This window comes from Cherax quadricarinatus, chromosome 10 (assembly GCF_038502225.1).
Source record: "Cherax quadricarinatus isolate ZL_2023a chromosome 10, ASM3850222v1, whole genome shotgun sequence".
NCBI classification, from domain to species: Eukaryota; Metazoa; Arthropoda; class Malacostraca; order Decapoda; family Parastacidae; genus Cherax; species Cherax quadricarinatus.
In genome coordinates, this window is record NC_091301.1 from 5,410,593 (window position 1) to 5,426,987 (window position 16,395).

General features: G+C 39.1%; 1 protein-coding gene across 9 annotated transcripts in view; it reads left to right on the forward strand.

Annotated features, from left to right (window-relative positions):
* Positions 1 to 622: 622 nt before the first annotated feature.
* Positions 623 to 16,395, forward strand: part of LOC128687900 (calcium uptake protein 1 homolog, mitochondrial) — a 116,597-nt gene continuing 100,824 nt past the window's right edge. For 5 of the 9 annotated variants that reach the window (XM_070083559.1, XM_070083561.1, XM_053775479.2 and 2 more), the window contains exons 1-2: positions 623 to 723; positions 9,227 to 9,427. In XM_070083559.1, coding sequence (XP_069939660.1) covers positions 638 to 723; positions 9,227 to 9,427 — 287 coding nt within the window. In that variant the 5' untranslated portion in view covers positions 623 to 637. Of the gene's footprint in view, positions 724 to 9,207; positions 9,428 to 16,395 lie in introns of all 9 variants that reach the window. The other 4 variants (XM_053775477.2, XM_053775481.2, XM_053775478.2 and 1 more) reach the window with 3 other exon arrangements.

Below are 16,395 nucleotides of genomic sequence, written 5' to 3' on the forward strand. Positions count from 1 at the left end.
GTTCTTACATTTACACATGAATCAATATCCATGACAAAACCAAACTATAATTACCTAGAACTTGTGTATTTGTACTTATGTGTAACTGTATCAAATGAACTTATTGACTTACTCGACAAATACCAAAATTTGTAAAAGTTCTATGTAAATATCGCAATACAGGATGCAATACAACTACGAGGGGACTAGAATGATAACTCTAGGCCTTTCGTGTTGCAATCAACACATCATCAGGAGCTTGCAAAGTTGCAGAATAAAGGAGGATGTCCGAGCTATCGAGCTATAATTATAAAAGTACGTGTAGTGAACCCGAATTAAGATCGTCTTGTCTGTCTTAACTTGTAACCAGAAATTGTGTAGGGTATTTTTTATTTATAAGTGCAGTACAGCAACATTGTGCAGCTGTATTAAAAATGTCTCCATAAACTTATAAATAGAACCAAATGCAGTACTTGTTTCATCGAGTACTTTGGTTTTGGCTTCAACGTATGGTACAAAAAAAGTTTTGTAAAATTCACCCTTGAAACTTCAAGAAAGAATGTTATATTATCAGCTTATGTGCAGTTCCATAATATTTATTTTGGTTTTGTAATAACTGTTTAATAGAGAGTGTTTTAATAAAGAATGTTTGTTTAATATGGAGAGGATGGTTGGCTCCCACACGAACAGAACAGTTTACCAAAACATTGATCGCCATTTGTACCTCCGACTTCAGTTATTTTGGTATGATCAGATTATATCTTTATCACATCTTATGAAATGCTTGCTAATGAAACCATATCTCAGCAGTGCTTCTTTGTAGTATTATTAATTTGGTTGAGGCTTATAGTATCGTTACTGAAGATCTTGTGTGTCCCGGGCGAAGAGTACAATTTATCTTCGATATAATAAGTTAAGATAATTTATTTCATTTATATGATGTTTGATTTGATTTATAGCATAAGTCGGGGTACTATGGCAGGGACTTGCTGTACATGTCATTAATATGCAATACCTTAATTTGAGTGTTTTATATTGTGGCTTGTGCACCTATGTAGGTAAATATTTTGTTGGGTTAATTCTCTTTCCCCCAGGATGCGACGACACAAGTCTCCTAACACCCAGGTACTTACTTACTGCTATGTGAATAAGGTCAGCAGGTGTAAATATGTCAAAAATTTCACTTGTGCAAGGGATCAAACACTGATCTCTTAGTGTGTAAGCTGAAACAGCTGCCAATTGAACCATAAGATGCAGATGGTGTAATTAAATGCAGTGATCACTTATTATACTTGATGCTTATTTAACTCTACTGTATATGTTATTATAATATTAAAATCCACCACAGTTGAGGTAAGTTTATTTAGATACAGGTACATAAACCAAGCCTGTGCACATACTATGCACTTGGTATCTGCAGACATGGGAAATCTGGAAAAACAGATTGGACGTGCAACTATGACCATCCTAGAAAATGCCGTGCCCATATGACAACAGGAAAATGCAAACTTACTTCCTGTAAGCTTTTTAACCCTGAAATGTGTCCCTCTTCAGTACAGTAAAGACTGTGCTCTAACCTAAATTGTCAGGCACACCATCTAAAGGGGACAAAAAGATACAAAACATCCAGTCCATGGAAAAACCTGGGTAGCCACAGCCACTCAAGAGGTAGAGGTATTTTAGTGCCAGGAAGGAAAAAAAACTGGCAGGAAATGGCGGAAATCGTACACCAAATCCAGCCATTTCTGGAGTGGAACCACAGTCGATGGCCTCCACTCCAAACTAACAGATACAGATACTAGTGCCGGAAAAGTCCCCCCAAGTACCACCAATACCACCAGTCCGATGACATTTTTCTCTGCAAATATACAGGGTCTAAAGCCAGCAACGAACAACAAAATACCTTTCATCCATGGACTGCTTGCAGAGGCAAATGCAATGTTCGCGGCTTTCACAGAGACCCACATAAAGGATCACTCGGACAACGAAATATGGATCCCAGGTTACAACCTATACAGATGTGACAGAGTGAACAGGCAAAAGGGGGGGGGGGTTGGCCTGTATATCGCAGAGTCACTTGTTTGCACAGAACTGCTTAATGCATCAAATGATGTAGTGGAAGTTTTAGCAGTAAACCATACCACGGGCGGGATTGAACCCGCGGTCAGAGAGTCTCAAAACTCCAGACCGGCAGTAAAGTTCGAGAACCAAAACCTAGTCATTGTGGTAGTCTACAAGCCTCCAGATGCAACGTCCCAGGAATTCCAGGAACAGCTGTCAAAAATTGACCACTGTCTAGAAAATCTGCCAGCTCCTGCACCCAACATCTTGCTCCTGGGGGATTTCAACTTGAGGCACCTAAAATGGAGGAATATAGCAAATAATGCTGTTGCAGTAATAACACCAGGAGGCAGCTCTGACAAGAACTCACACACTCACGAACTTTTAAATCTCTGCACAAAATTCAACTTAACCCGTAAATGGTCCAAACGTATATATACGTTTTTTCAACATTTGAAAGTATGTAAAAAAAGTAGATCTTTTTTTTTTTACATTTGAAAACGTGTAAAAAACTTGGATCTTTTTTTTTTTTTGTTATTTGAAAATATGTAAAAAAACGTAGAACCTACTTTTGGAGCACTACGCATACATGCTTGGACCATTTACGGGTTAAACCAGCAAATAATAGAGCCTACTGGACTGGAGAATACACTAGACCTCATCTTCACTAACAATGATGATCTGATACGAAATGTCACCATATCAAAAACAATATACAGTGGACCCCTGCATACCGTTGGCATCACATAACGTTAAATCCGCATAGCAATACATTTTATCACTAAAATTTTGCCTCGCATAGCGCTAAAAAACTAGCTTAATGCTATTCGTCCGAGATGCGTCTATGCGAGGCCTGAGCCAGCCTCACATGTTCCGCCGGTGGCATTGTTTACAAGCCAGCCTCCGCGGTAACATCCAAGCATACAACCGGAACATTTCGTATTATTACAGCGTTTTTAGTGATTTTATCTGCAAAATAAGTGACCATGGGCCCCAAGAAAGCTTCTAGTGCCAACCCTGTGGTAAAAAGGGTGAGAAATATTATCGAAATACTGTGGTACCATGGTCAACTGCTGATGCTGCTGCTGCTATAGCACTGTCAGCTGCTGCTGCTGTAGCACCGTCAGCTGCTGCTGTACCACCGTCAGCTGCTGCTGCTGCTGTAGTACCGTCTGCTGCTGCTGTAGCACCGTCTGCTGCTGCTGTAGCATTGTCAGCTGCTGCTGTAGCACTGTCAGCTGCTGCTGCTGTAGCACTGTCAGCTGCTGCTGCTGCTGTAGCACCGTCAGCTGCTGCTGTACCACCGTCAGCTGCTGCTGCTGCTGTAGTACCGTCTGCTGCTGCTGTAGCACCGTCTGCTGCTGCTGTAGCACTCTCAGCTGCTGCTGCTGCTGTAGCACCGTCAGCTGCTGCTGCTGCTGCTGTACCACCGTCAGCTGCTGCTGCTGCTGTAGTACCATCTGCTGCTGCTGTAGCAACTTCTGCTGCTGCTGTAGCACTATCAGCTGCTGCTGTAGCACTGTCAGCTGCTGCTGCTGTAGCACTGTCAGCTGCTGCTGCTGCTGTAGCACCGTTGTTGGTGTGGCTTATTGAGAATACCAAGAAACAATTAACCCCAGAGGGTTAGCCACCCAGGATAACCCAAAAAAGTCAGTGTCATCGAAGACTGTAACTTATTTCCATTGGGGTCCTTAATCTTGTCTCCCAGGATGCAACCCACACCAGTCGACTAACACCCAGGTGAACAGGGAAAAATGCCTGGAACAAGTGCTCATATTGGTGAATTTAAAGCCAGCAAAGGTTGGTTTGAGAGATTTAAGAATTGCAGTGGCATACACAGTGTGATAAGGCCTGTTCTGGAAGAAAATGCCAAACAGGACCTACAGTACTCAGGAGGAAAAGGCACTCCCAGGACACAGTGTCTCATCAGTCATTGCTGCATCTTCAATAAAGGTAAGTGTCATTTATTCTTCATTTAGTAGAGTAGTACATGCACAGTATATATTGTGCATGTACTACTCTACTATTGTGCATGTATCCTTCTCTTTGTGTGTAGGAAAATGTATATTTCATGTGGTAAAATTTTTTTTTCATACTTTTGGGTGTCTTGCACGGATTAATTTGATTTCCATTATTTCTTATGGGGGAAATTCATTCGCATAACGATAATTTCGCATAACAATGAGCTCTCAGGAACGGATTAATATCGTTATGCGGGGGTCCACTGTACTCAGATCACAACATAATCGAGGTTCAGACACGTATGCGCGGAGCCCCAGACTGACAAAATGAGATTAGTCACGAGGGAGCCTTCATCAAATTCAACTTCAATAACAAGAACATAAAGTGGGACCAAGTAAATCAAGTCCTAAACGATATAAGCTGGGAAGATAGACTAAGCAACGCAGACCCCAACTTATGCCTAGAACAGATTAACTCGGTGGCACTCGATGTATGCTCAAGGCTTATTTATTCCTTTAAGAAAAAGGAGGAGTAGATGTAAAATAGAAAGAGACAGGCGCTCCCTTTACAGGCGACGGAAAAGAATAACAGAGCGGCTAAAAGAGGACAATATATCTGAAATGTGTAGGGAGTCGCTGGTCAGAGAAATAGCAAACATTGAACTTAAGCTAAAGGAATCTTATAGGAGTCAGGAATCGCGGGAAGAACTAAAAGCCATAAATGAAATTGAAAGAAACCCAAAGTATTTCTTTTCTTATGCCAAATCAAAGTCGAGAACATCATCCAGTATTGGGCCCCTACTTAAACAAGATGGGTCCTACACAGATGACAGCAAGGAAATGAGTGAGCTGCTCAAGTCCCAGTGTGACTCAGTTTTTAGCAAGCTGCTAACCAGACTGAGAGTCACAGATCAAAATTAATTTTTTATGAGAGAGCCACAAAATTTGGTTAACACGAGCCTATCTGATATTATCCTGACACCAAATGACTTCAAACAGGTGATAAATGACATGCCCATGCACTCTGACCCAGGGCCAGACTCATGGAACTCCGTGTTCATCAAGAACTGCAAGAAGCCCCTATCACGAGCTTTTACCATCCTATGGAGAGGGAACATGGACACGGGGGTCGTCCCACAGCTACTAAAAGCAACAGACATAGCCCCACTCCACAAAGGGGACAGTAAAGCAATAACACAGAACTACAGACTGATAGCACTAACATCCCATATCATAAAAATCTTTGAAAGGATCCTAAGAAGCAAGATTGCCACTCATCTAGATACCCATCAGTTGCACAACCCAGGGCAACATGGGTTTAGAACAGGTCGCTCCTGTCTGTCTCAGCTACTGGATCACTATGACAAGGTCCTAGATGCACTAGAAGACAAAAAGAATGCAGATGTAATATATACAGACTTTGCAAAAGCCTTCGACAAGTGTGACCATGGCGTAATAGCGCACAAAATGCGTACTAAACGAATAACAGGAAAAGTTGGTAGATGGATCTATAATTTCCTCACAAACTGAACACAGAGTAGTAGTCAACAGAGTAAAGTCTGAGGTGGCTACGGTGAAAAGCTTGGGAAAATAGATGGCAAGTAACATTTGCACCTGAGAAAAAGCAAATGATCGTCTCTAGGCACCATGATGGTAATGCTGGTGCAGTAGTAAGGATGAATGGGAGGGTGTTGGCACCTGGAGAAGAAGTTGATATCCTTGGGGTGAAATTTGACTCCAAACTAACCATGAAGAACCATGTTGTAAATCTTGCAAACAAGGCAGCCAGGAAGCTTACAGCACTTCGCCGTATCTCGCATTTACTTGACAGTAGGGGTTGCAAGATTCTGTACGAAGCACAAGTACGCTCATACCTTGAGTATGCTCTACTTTCTTGGTTTGCCTGCCCCGCCTCTCACCTGCGACTGCTTGACAGAGTAGAGAACAGAGCAAGACGTCTCATCTCTCGCCTGGACCCATCCTGGATAGATCTGTCATTTCAACAGAGCCTTCAACATAGGAGGGATGTGGGTGGCTTTACTGTTATGTACAAGGCCAATACAGTGGACCCCTGGTTAACGATATTTTTTCACTCCAGAAGTATGTTCAGGTGCCAGTACTGACCGAATTTGTTCCCATAAGGAATATTGTGAAGTAGATTAGTCCATTTCAGACCCCCAAACATACACGTACAAACGCACTTACATAAATACACTTACATAATTGGTCGCATTCGGAGGTGATCGTTATGGGGGGTCCACTGTATTGTCAAAGTACCACACTTGGATCCACTTCGAGGACAGCGTGAAACAAGCTTTTATGCCACAAGACGGGCAGAAAGCAACAACTTCACTCTGGCTGTACCCTTCTCCAGAACATCACTCCATCTGAGATTATATATACCCAGGATGACTCGAGTATGGAACACATTCGTACAGCATAATGATGTCAACGAGATAACGTCAGTTGATCAAATGAAAATGCTGGCCCACAGATGGCTCCAATTTCATCCTGTTCCCTACTTGTATGTCTCATAACAATAAAAATGCTTTCAAATGAGCTGATGTAGGTAACAGCTCTTAGCTTGCCAATAAAGTTAGGAATCCTTAACCTGTAAATAGCTTGTCAATAAAGCTAGGGATCCTTAACCTTGTCAAACCCTGTGTAAAAAAAAAAAAAAAAAACTGTTCCAAGGCACAGTACTCACTCCCATATTGTTTCTCATCCTGATATCTGACATAGGCAAGGATGTCAGCCACAGCACCGTGTCTTCCTTTGCAGATGACACCCGAATCTGCATGACAGTGTATTCCATTGCAGACACTGCACGGCTCCAGGAAGACAACAACCAAATCTTTCAGCGGGCTGCAGAAGACAGTATGAAGTTCAACGATGAGAAATTTCAATTACTCCGATATGGTAAACATGAGGAAATTAAAACTTCATCAGAGTACAAAGCAAATTCCTTCCACAAAATAGAGCAAAAAACCAACGTCAAAGACCTGGGAGTGATCATGTCGGAGGATCTTACCTTCAAGGACCATAACATTGTATCAATTGCATCTGCTAGAAAAATGACAGGATGGATAATGAGAACCTTCAAAACTAGGGATGCCAAGCCCATGATGAAACACTTCAGGTCGCTTGTTCTATCTAGGCTGGAATATTGCTGCACACTAACAGCACCTTCCAAGGCAGGTGAAATTGCTGACCTAGAAAATGTAGAGAACCTTCATGGCGCACGTAACGGAGATAAAACATCTCAATTACTGGGAGCGCTTGAAGTTCCTGAACATGTACTCCCTGGAACGCAGGCGGGAGAGATACATGATTACGTATATACACCTGGAAAATCCTAGAGGGACTAGTACCGAACTTGCACACGAAAATCACTCACAATGAAAGCAAAAGACTTGGCAGATGATGCAACATCTCCCCAATGAAAAGCAGGGGTGTCACTAGCACGTTAAGACACAATACAATAAGTGTCAGGGGCCCGTGACTGTTCAGCTGACTCCCAGCATACATAAGGGGGATTACCAATAGACCCCTGGCTGTCTTCAAGCAGGCACTGGACAAGCACCTAAATTCGGTACTTGACTAGCCGGGCTGTGGCTCGTAAGTTGGAGTGCGTGCAGCCAGTAGTAACAGCCTGGTTGATCAGGCTCTGATCCACCAGGAAGCCTGGTCACAGACCGAGCTGCAGGGGTGTTGACCCCCAGAACTCTCTCCAGGTATTCTCCAGGTATATAGTAACATATTAAGGTTTTTTTTTTTTTTGTTTTGTTTTTAGCACACTGACCATATCCCACCGAGGCAGGGTGACCCAAAAAATAAAATGAAAGTTCTTTTTAAGTTTAGCAATTTATACGGCACTTATGGCTTATGGAGAAAGAATTCTGTTCCACTTTCCCCTGGAGATAAGAGGAAATCAAAAAGAACAAGAACTATTAAGAAAATGAAGAAAACCCAGATGGATATGTATGTATGTGCATGTACATGTTTGTACTCGCGTAATTGAGGTTGCAGGGGTCGAGTCCTAGCTCTGTAGTGTGACCTAAGTATAAGTAGCATGATATACTTGGTATCCCGCACGTTTATGAGACAGCAAAAAAAAAATGCCAGCAATCCTACCATCATGTAAAACAATTACAGGTTTCCATTTCACATTCACTTGGCAGGATGGTAGTACCTCCCTGGGTGGTTGCTGTCTACCAATGAGCTTGTTTTCATTAAAATTGGGTTGGTTGCAGGGGTTGTTGGGCTCCAAGAGGTTGGGCATTGGTGTGGGACAATCATATGGTCTCACCTATTATTATAATAATAATAGAGAATGGAGCAAAATAGGGTGACTTGGAGGGTGTATAAATTCGTACTGGAGGGAAGGTGGGGTAGGGGTCACCCTAGGAAAGGTTGGAGGGAGTGGTTAAAAAAGGTTTTGTATGCAAGGGGCTTGGACATCCAACAAATGTGTGTGGTGAGCATGGTAGATAGGAGTGAGTGGTAGCAAGTGGTTTTTATGACCTGATGTGCTGTTGGAGTGTGAGCAAGATAACACTTGTGAAGGGATTCAGGAAAATCGGTTAGCTGGACTTGGAGTCCTGCAGGTGGGAAGTACAGCGCCTACACTTTGAAGGAGGGGTGGGGATATTTTGCAGTTTGGAGGAGCATCTGAGCTATTCTTCAAAGGTAAGGAGCTGTAGTAACAGTAAATCTTTGTGAAGACAGTGATGAGGTGAGTGAAGGTGAAAGTGTTTCTTCTTTTTCGGGTTGCCCTATCTCGGTGGTAGATGATTAGTGTGTTAAAAAAAAAAGATAAATAAAATACTATACTACCAGCAGAGCTCTTTTTTTTCAGTAACTACTTTACATGTAAACAGGAGTTTATTAATGTATGCAGTAGTTAGTTTACATTAAACCTATTTAATGAACCTCTATATAATGGACTTAAGAAATACAGGACAAAATCCTGTTGGTCAGTCGATTTGGAAACAGTGTCTGTTGGCTACAGAATTATGCATTATTGTTATGATCATGGCAAACCAATCTCTTCTCAGTCTGCTACAGTTGCCATTACCAACCACCTGCTCTCCCATTAGTCCATTATATGGAAGGTTGCCTCCAATTATACAAGCTACAATTTTAGTGTCTCATAAGCAATAAGTATTGCCATATTGTGGTTTTCTTTACATATTGTGTAATGTAGTTTCAGGTTTCATTTAAAGGCAGATGAGTGGGATTTGGCTTAGAGTCTTGCCAGTCCTTGCTCGCAACCGTGGGCTTACTGGTAGCCATGCCATAGGAATTTTGGGCTCATCTACGTGGTCTTCCCTGGCCTTCAGACTGTGTACTCAGAAAGTGGCAAGATTGCATAGTATTAAAAAACCATGTGTAACTACAGATAACACTGTTCAGAGAAACACGAAGTAAGTAGTACCATCATTAGCTAGCAGTTATTTAGTGTTATAGTAATCTAATCTGGTTCAGACAAGATTCACACCTATGTTGGTAGAAGTCAAACCTGGTTTGGTAGAAATCTTATTGTGTCTGGTAGAAATCAGATCTGGTTTTGAACTCTTGATAGAAGCCTAAACCAGTATACAGTGAACCCCCGGTTAACGATATTTTTTCATTCCAGAAGTATGTTCAGGTGCCAGTACTGACCGAATTTGTTCCCATAAGGAATATTGTGAAGGAGATTAGTCCATTTCAGACCCCCAAACATACACGTACAAACGCACTTACATAAATACACTTACATAATTGGTCACATTGGGAGGTGATCGTTAAGCGGGGGTCCACTGTATTTGTTTTCAAATTATACCTAATGTAGCTCAATCAAGAATCATTCTCTTAGTGCTAATAACCATTTGTACAATATTTTCTTTCTGTGTAATATTAGGTGCTAAATTTTATACCCAGTCTTTTTTTTATACCTAGTCTATATTTTCTTTTTTTTCTGTTTTAATTTTTATTTGCCAAAACTGCACTTCATTTGTTAACTGACTGTCTCTTCATATATCCATATTACCAAGCATCAAATCATCTGTCTGAAGTGCCATTCTAAAATTCATACTTACGTCATTATTTTTATAAGAATAAATTCCATTCACTCCATACAATTGTTTTTCAATATTCATCTGTTTTATATATAAATTTTTATTTTCCATTGTTGTCAGCATATTTCTTATTATTCTACATCCTTCAGTTCTCAAGAATTAGTACTACCTCAGATTACATACTTAGTTACCAGTTTACTATTAGTAACAATTTACCTCTGCAGTTAACACCTTTATTTAGTATTTGTAGCATTGTATAGTTTTTGTATTCATTTTATTTTTTATTGCTTTCAGTGTATTAGTTATTCTGTTCCCCAATTTTCAAGAATTTGTATTACCTCAGATACTTACAGTTACTAGCTTACTATTGGTAACACTCTGCCTTGTATATGTATGTGCAGGTAACACTTTTATATATATTTTTTTTTAACAAATCGGCTGTCTCTCACCGAGGCAGGGTGACCCAAAAAGAAAGAAAATCCCCAAAAAGAAAATACTTTATTCATCATTCAACTCTTTCACCTCACTCACACAATATCACTGTTGTTGCAGAGGTGCTCAGAATACAACAGTTTAGAAGTATATACGTATAAAGATACACAACATATCCCTCCAAACTGCCAGTATCCCAAACCCCTCCTTTAAAGTGCAACCACCCAGGGAGGTACTACCGTCCTACCAAGTGAGTGTAAAACGAAAGCCTGTAATTGTTTTACATGATGGTAGGACTGCTGATGTCTTTTGTCTGTCTCATAAATATGCAGGATTACAGGTACGTCTTGCTACTTCTACTTACACTTAGGTCATACTAAACATACATGTACATGTTTGTTTAAACACACTCATCTGAGTTTTCTTTGATTTTATCTTAATAGTAGAATAAGAATCTTTCCTCCGTAAGCCATGCGTGTTGTAAAAGTCAACTAAAATGCCGGGAACAATGGGCTAGTAACCCCTTTTCCTGTAATAATTACTAAAAAGAATAAGAAGAAGAAAATTGTCACTTTTATGTATGTATTATAAATTACTTTATCATAATTATTTTGTTGTCTATTCCTTATAGCTTACATATACATGTATGTATTTAGCTATACTATGTAACTTGACTCAAGAAATCGTAATGACACGATTGCAAATAAACCATACCCCCAGCCGGGATTGAACCCGGGGTCATAGAGACTCTATGACCGCGGGTTCAATCCCGGCCGGGGGTATGGTTTCTATACTTTGTACTTTGTTATAATTAGTCATAGTTTTAATTATAGATTTAGTATATACTTTTGTATTGCTCATTATATAATTACTTTCACCTTTTTATGCTGTATTTTTTTTTTTTTTAATTTTGCAATATATCCTTCTTAGATTTTATCAAATCTTTTACCATTCTTTTTTCTTCAGGTACTACACATGAGGTATTCAATTATGCTGAATAATTATGATGATATCACAGCACTCCTTGAATCCTTAAATGTTAACCTAACTTTCACTATTCTAAAAGAAACATGGCTAAACATGATTCAAATGACATCCACAGCTTACCCGGGTACACAGCTATTCATAACTGCAGACCTGATTAAAAAAGAGGTGCCATAGCAATATACTATACCAGTGAGATGCAGTGCATTCAATCTATATGTGCCAGAGATAAACATGGGGAATATATGTTTTCAGACTTAGCTAAAAACATAAGTGTCCCAGTTTCAATAGGAGCTTTCAATAGATCTCCACATACCAACAGCCTGGTTGATCAGACCCTGATCCACCATGAGGCCTGGTCTCAGACTGGCCCACAGAGGCATTGACCCCCAAATTCCTCTCCAGGTAAACTCCAGGTATAGATACCTATGTGGATAATCTTTAAGTCATAATTATAAAAAAAAAACTACACAAGCATTACTTAATAATTGTCATGGATTTTAAGATCAGTCTCATCCAGGCAGAAGACCCGTAAATATCTGGTTTCCTTAACAAGTATAATTGCCTACTGTTGCTCTTGATAACCAAACCCACATAAATTATTGAGACATCTACATCTCTTGACCACATATTGGCAAATATAACAGCTCCTTTAAAAGAAGGCATAATCACCGATAACACATCATTAGCCAACTTTTCTAGTTACTACCATAACCAAATCGCCAGCTGTCACCCTAAATGTGTTTTATGTCTGTAAGTACGATTGATTGGCAGAGAAAATTCAATATTGTTCAGAATATTCACCCACTTCTCCAAATTTTCCTTCAGAAAGTCCAATGCTGCTATAACAAACTTTGTCACTTATGAGTCAAACAGGTCACAATTAAGAGACAAAATAGTTCTTGGCTTTTGCAAGTACCATTTCAAATTGTATTTTTATATTATAAGTTTATATTATAATTCCTACCATCTGTCCATTTAACTTTGCTTACCATTACTTAATTTTAGTCCCTTATATATTTTCTCCTTTATTTTAGCTTTATATAACTATCCTAGTTTATATATTCACAATTGTTAAAATAATCAAGGTGCTATTCTTAGGTGCTAAAGTAGAATAAGTTCACAATTTTGCCATTATATTCCAAAGCTCATTTATTTGATTACCACTTTATTGTTCACCACAACCTATATTAGTCCCTTTTATATTATAATTTTATACAATAATTCTAACTTTAAAAAATTACCTTTATAGTACTACCTACTATCATATTCCCAAGCTCCACTATTTGATCATCACTTTATTTGTATTAGTCCCTTAGCTCATTATTTTACATTTGTTAAATAATCCAGGTGCTATTTTTTAGCTTAAGACTATTTACTTTGTTTTATACTTAATTCAAACTATAGATTCACTACAAATCTTATGATTACAAGCATTGATCCTGATACCAACCTCTTATTTAATGACTTAAATGAATCAAACAGTTACTGTAATTACTACACTGCAGAACAATCAAAGGCACTTCTCAGTGCCAACAACAACATAACTATCTTTAACTACAATATCAGATCTTTAAGCAAGCATTACGATGACCTCATAGCATTACTAAATTCCTTACATGCCAATATGTCCATCATTACACTAACTGAAACCTGGCTAAAGCCTGATATTACAGATGTCTATGCCATTCCTGGTTACACAGCCATACACAACTGTAGGCCAGACCAACAAGGGGGTGGCACAGCCATATACTACTCAGACCAACTAGAATGTATCACTAATACTTGCACAAGGGATGAACATGGGGAATATATAATAGCTAAATTCAAATCCAAGTACCTACAAAAACCTCTCACATTGATAAACATCTACAGAGTTCCACAGTCAAACATTAGCCAATTTAGTCAAAATCTAGGAAGTATGATAACTGATGCACGCATGAACAAAGATCACTTACTACTCTCAGGTGACTTCAATATAAATCTCCTGCAAGACCAGGACCCACACGTTACTGAATTCACAAACACAATGAGTAACTGTATGTTACTACCAACAGTAACAAAACCTACAAGAGTTACAGAGACTAGTGTTTCCCTACTTGACCACATCTGGACCAACACCATATCCCCTTTAAAATCAGGCATAATTACAGATAATACCACAGACCACTACCCTACTTTCCTCATAACAACTCTTGGTAAACTACCCCAAGACACTACTAAAGTCACCTTCAGACTTCACAATGAGGCAGCCATTAATAACTTCACAACAGCAATAGCAAACATTGATTGGCACACTGAGCTAGAAACCTATACAGATATTGACGAATGTATTAATAATTTTCTAAAAAAAACCCAATACCTCTATAACAAGCACTGCCCTAAAAAAACTAAACAGATGACAGCAAAGAGACTGAACAGTCCCTGGCTAACACCCAGCATTCTCAAATCCATAAATACAAAACACCAATATGAAAAACAGTACAGAATGGGTCACATAACCAGAGACCAAACAAAACGTTACTCGTCAATCCTAACCAGCCTGATAAGAAGGGCAAAAAAATTGTATTATGAGAACAGATTATCCAACTTACGAGGTGATATAAAAAAGACCTGGAAAACCCTATCAGAAATTCTGGGAACAAAAAAGATATCACGAAATAGCGAAATAAAATTAGCAAAATCAGATGAACCCCAACTCCCACCAACAGAAACAGCAAACAGACTCAATGATTTCTTCTCCACTGTAGGACAAAACCTTGCCAATAAAATCCCAAGCTCAGATACCCCACCAAATGACTACCTCACCGGCAACTACCCGAACACACTGTTCCTAGCTCCGACTAACCCATACGAAGTCTCCCTTATTATCAACGCACTAAAAAACAAGGCAGGAGATTTAAATACCTTACCACCCTTTATATACAAAAAAGTGTCACAAGTGCTATCACCAATCATTGCAACACTCTTTAACAAATCCATTGAATCCTCCACCTTCCCTACAGTACTCAAAATAGCAAGGGTCACCCCGATCCACAAAGGAGGAGACTAAACAGAGTTGAATAACTACAGGCCAATATCCAACTTACACCCTCTCTCAAAAATCTTTGAAAAATTAATTCATAAACGAATCTACTCCTACCTTATCTCCCAAAACATACTCAACCCCTGCCAATTTGGATTCAGGCCTAATAAAAATACTAATGATGCTATTATACACATGCTAGAACATATATACACTGCAATAGAGAAAAAAGAAGTCCCACTGGGGATCTTCATTGACTTACGTAAAGCTTTTGATACAGTTGACCATGACTTGCTCCACGTAAAATTGTCACACTATGGTATAAGAGGGCACTCCCTCAACTACCTCAAGTCATACCTCAGCAACAGAAGCCAATATGTGTACGCAAATGGGGCAAACTCTTCTGCGCAACCAATTACAGTTGGTGTCCCACAGGGAAGTGTCCTTGGCCCTCTTCTCTTTCTCCTATACATAAATGACCTTCCAAATGCTTCGCAATTACTCAAACCCACACTATTTGCAGATGACACTACATACGTCTTCTCTCACCCGAGCCCAGTCACGCTAGCCAATACTGTAAATACCGAATTACAGAAAATATCTACCTGGATGAGGACTAACAAACTTACACTAAACATTGACAAAACCTACTTCATTCAGTTTGGTAACAGAGCTACAGATGTCCCTCTTAACATAATGCTAAACGGATCACCTATCACAAAACTAACAGAGGGAAAATTCTTAGGAATCCACCTTGATAATAGACTCAAATTTCATACACATATACAACAAATTTCTAAGAAAATTTCCAAGACTGTAGGCATACTATCGAAGATACGGTACTATGTTCCACAGTCAGCCCTCCTGGCCCTACATCACTCTCTTATTTACCCCTATCTCACCTATGGAATTTGTGCATGGGGCTCAACAACAATTAACCATCTCAAACCACTAATTACTCAACAAAAGGCTGCAGTTAGAATGATAACAAATTCTCACTACAGGCAGCACACTCCACCAATATTCAGTACACTAAACCTACTCACCATACAAAACATCCATACTTATTACTGCACCTATTACATACATAGAACACTTAACTCTGATATTAACCCTCCCCTCAAACATCTCCTTGCCAACCTCAACAGAACACATGACCATAACACAAGGCACAGATCACTCTTTGATGTTCCTCGTGTCCATCTCACACTATGCAAAAACTTAATGCACATAAAAGGCCCTAAAATCTGGAATTCATTACCTGTAAATATAAAAGAAACACTACCTGTTTATAAATTCAAGTCTCTTCTCAAAGATCACTTACTCACCCAAAACCAAATAAATACTGAATAACTGAACCTTATAAATTGTATATCTTAAATGTTTCTCACAATTATATCACATAAATGTTAAACCTAAAACCGAATCTAACTTTATTATTTTTTTTAAATACACTACCTAACAGAATCACTACCAAACTGAATGCAACCATATGACCTGTCTTTGTAATACTCACTTGTGCTTTATAGTAATCTGTTTACATTAATGTTTTATCACTGATTTCATCATTGCTTAGTTAATCTTAAGTTAATTTTAAGCCAGCCCGTAATGCTATGCATAGTGTAAGTGGCTTTGGCATGCTGCTCTTATCAGTATTTTTTTGTACCTCTGTATGTGTGCTCAAATTTGAAATAAATAAATAAATAAATAAATAAAGAGGCATTAACAAGAAGCATACCTATGAAAAAAATACAGAATGAGCTTAGTTAATTCCCAAAGAACTAGCAAAAAGATGAACAATAACACTTACTAAACAACTACATTATGCTAACAAGTTCCAAGATATAAAGGGTAATATCAAAAAGACCTGGAAAACTTTCTCTCAAAACTTTTC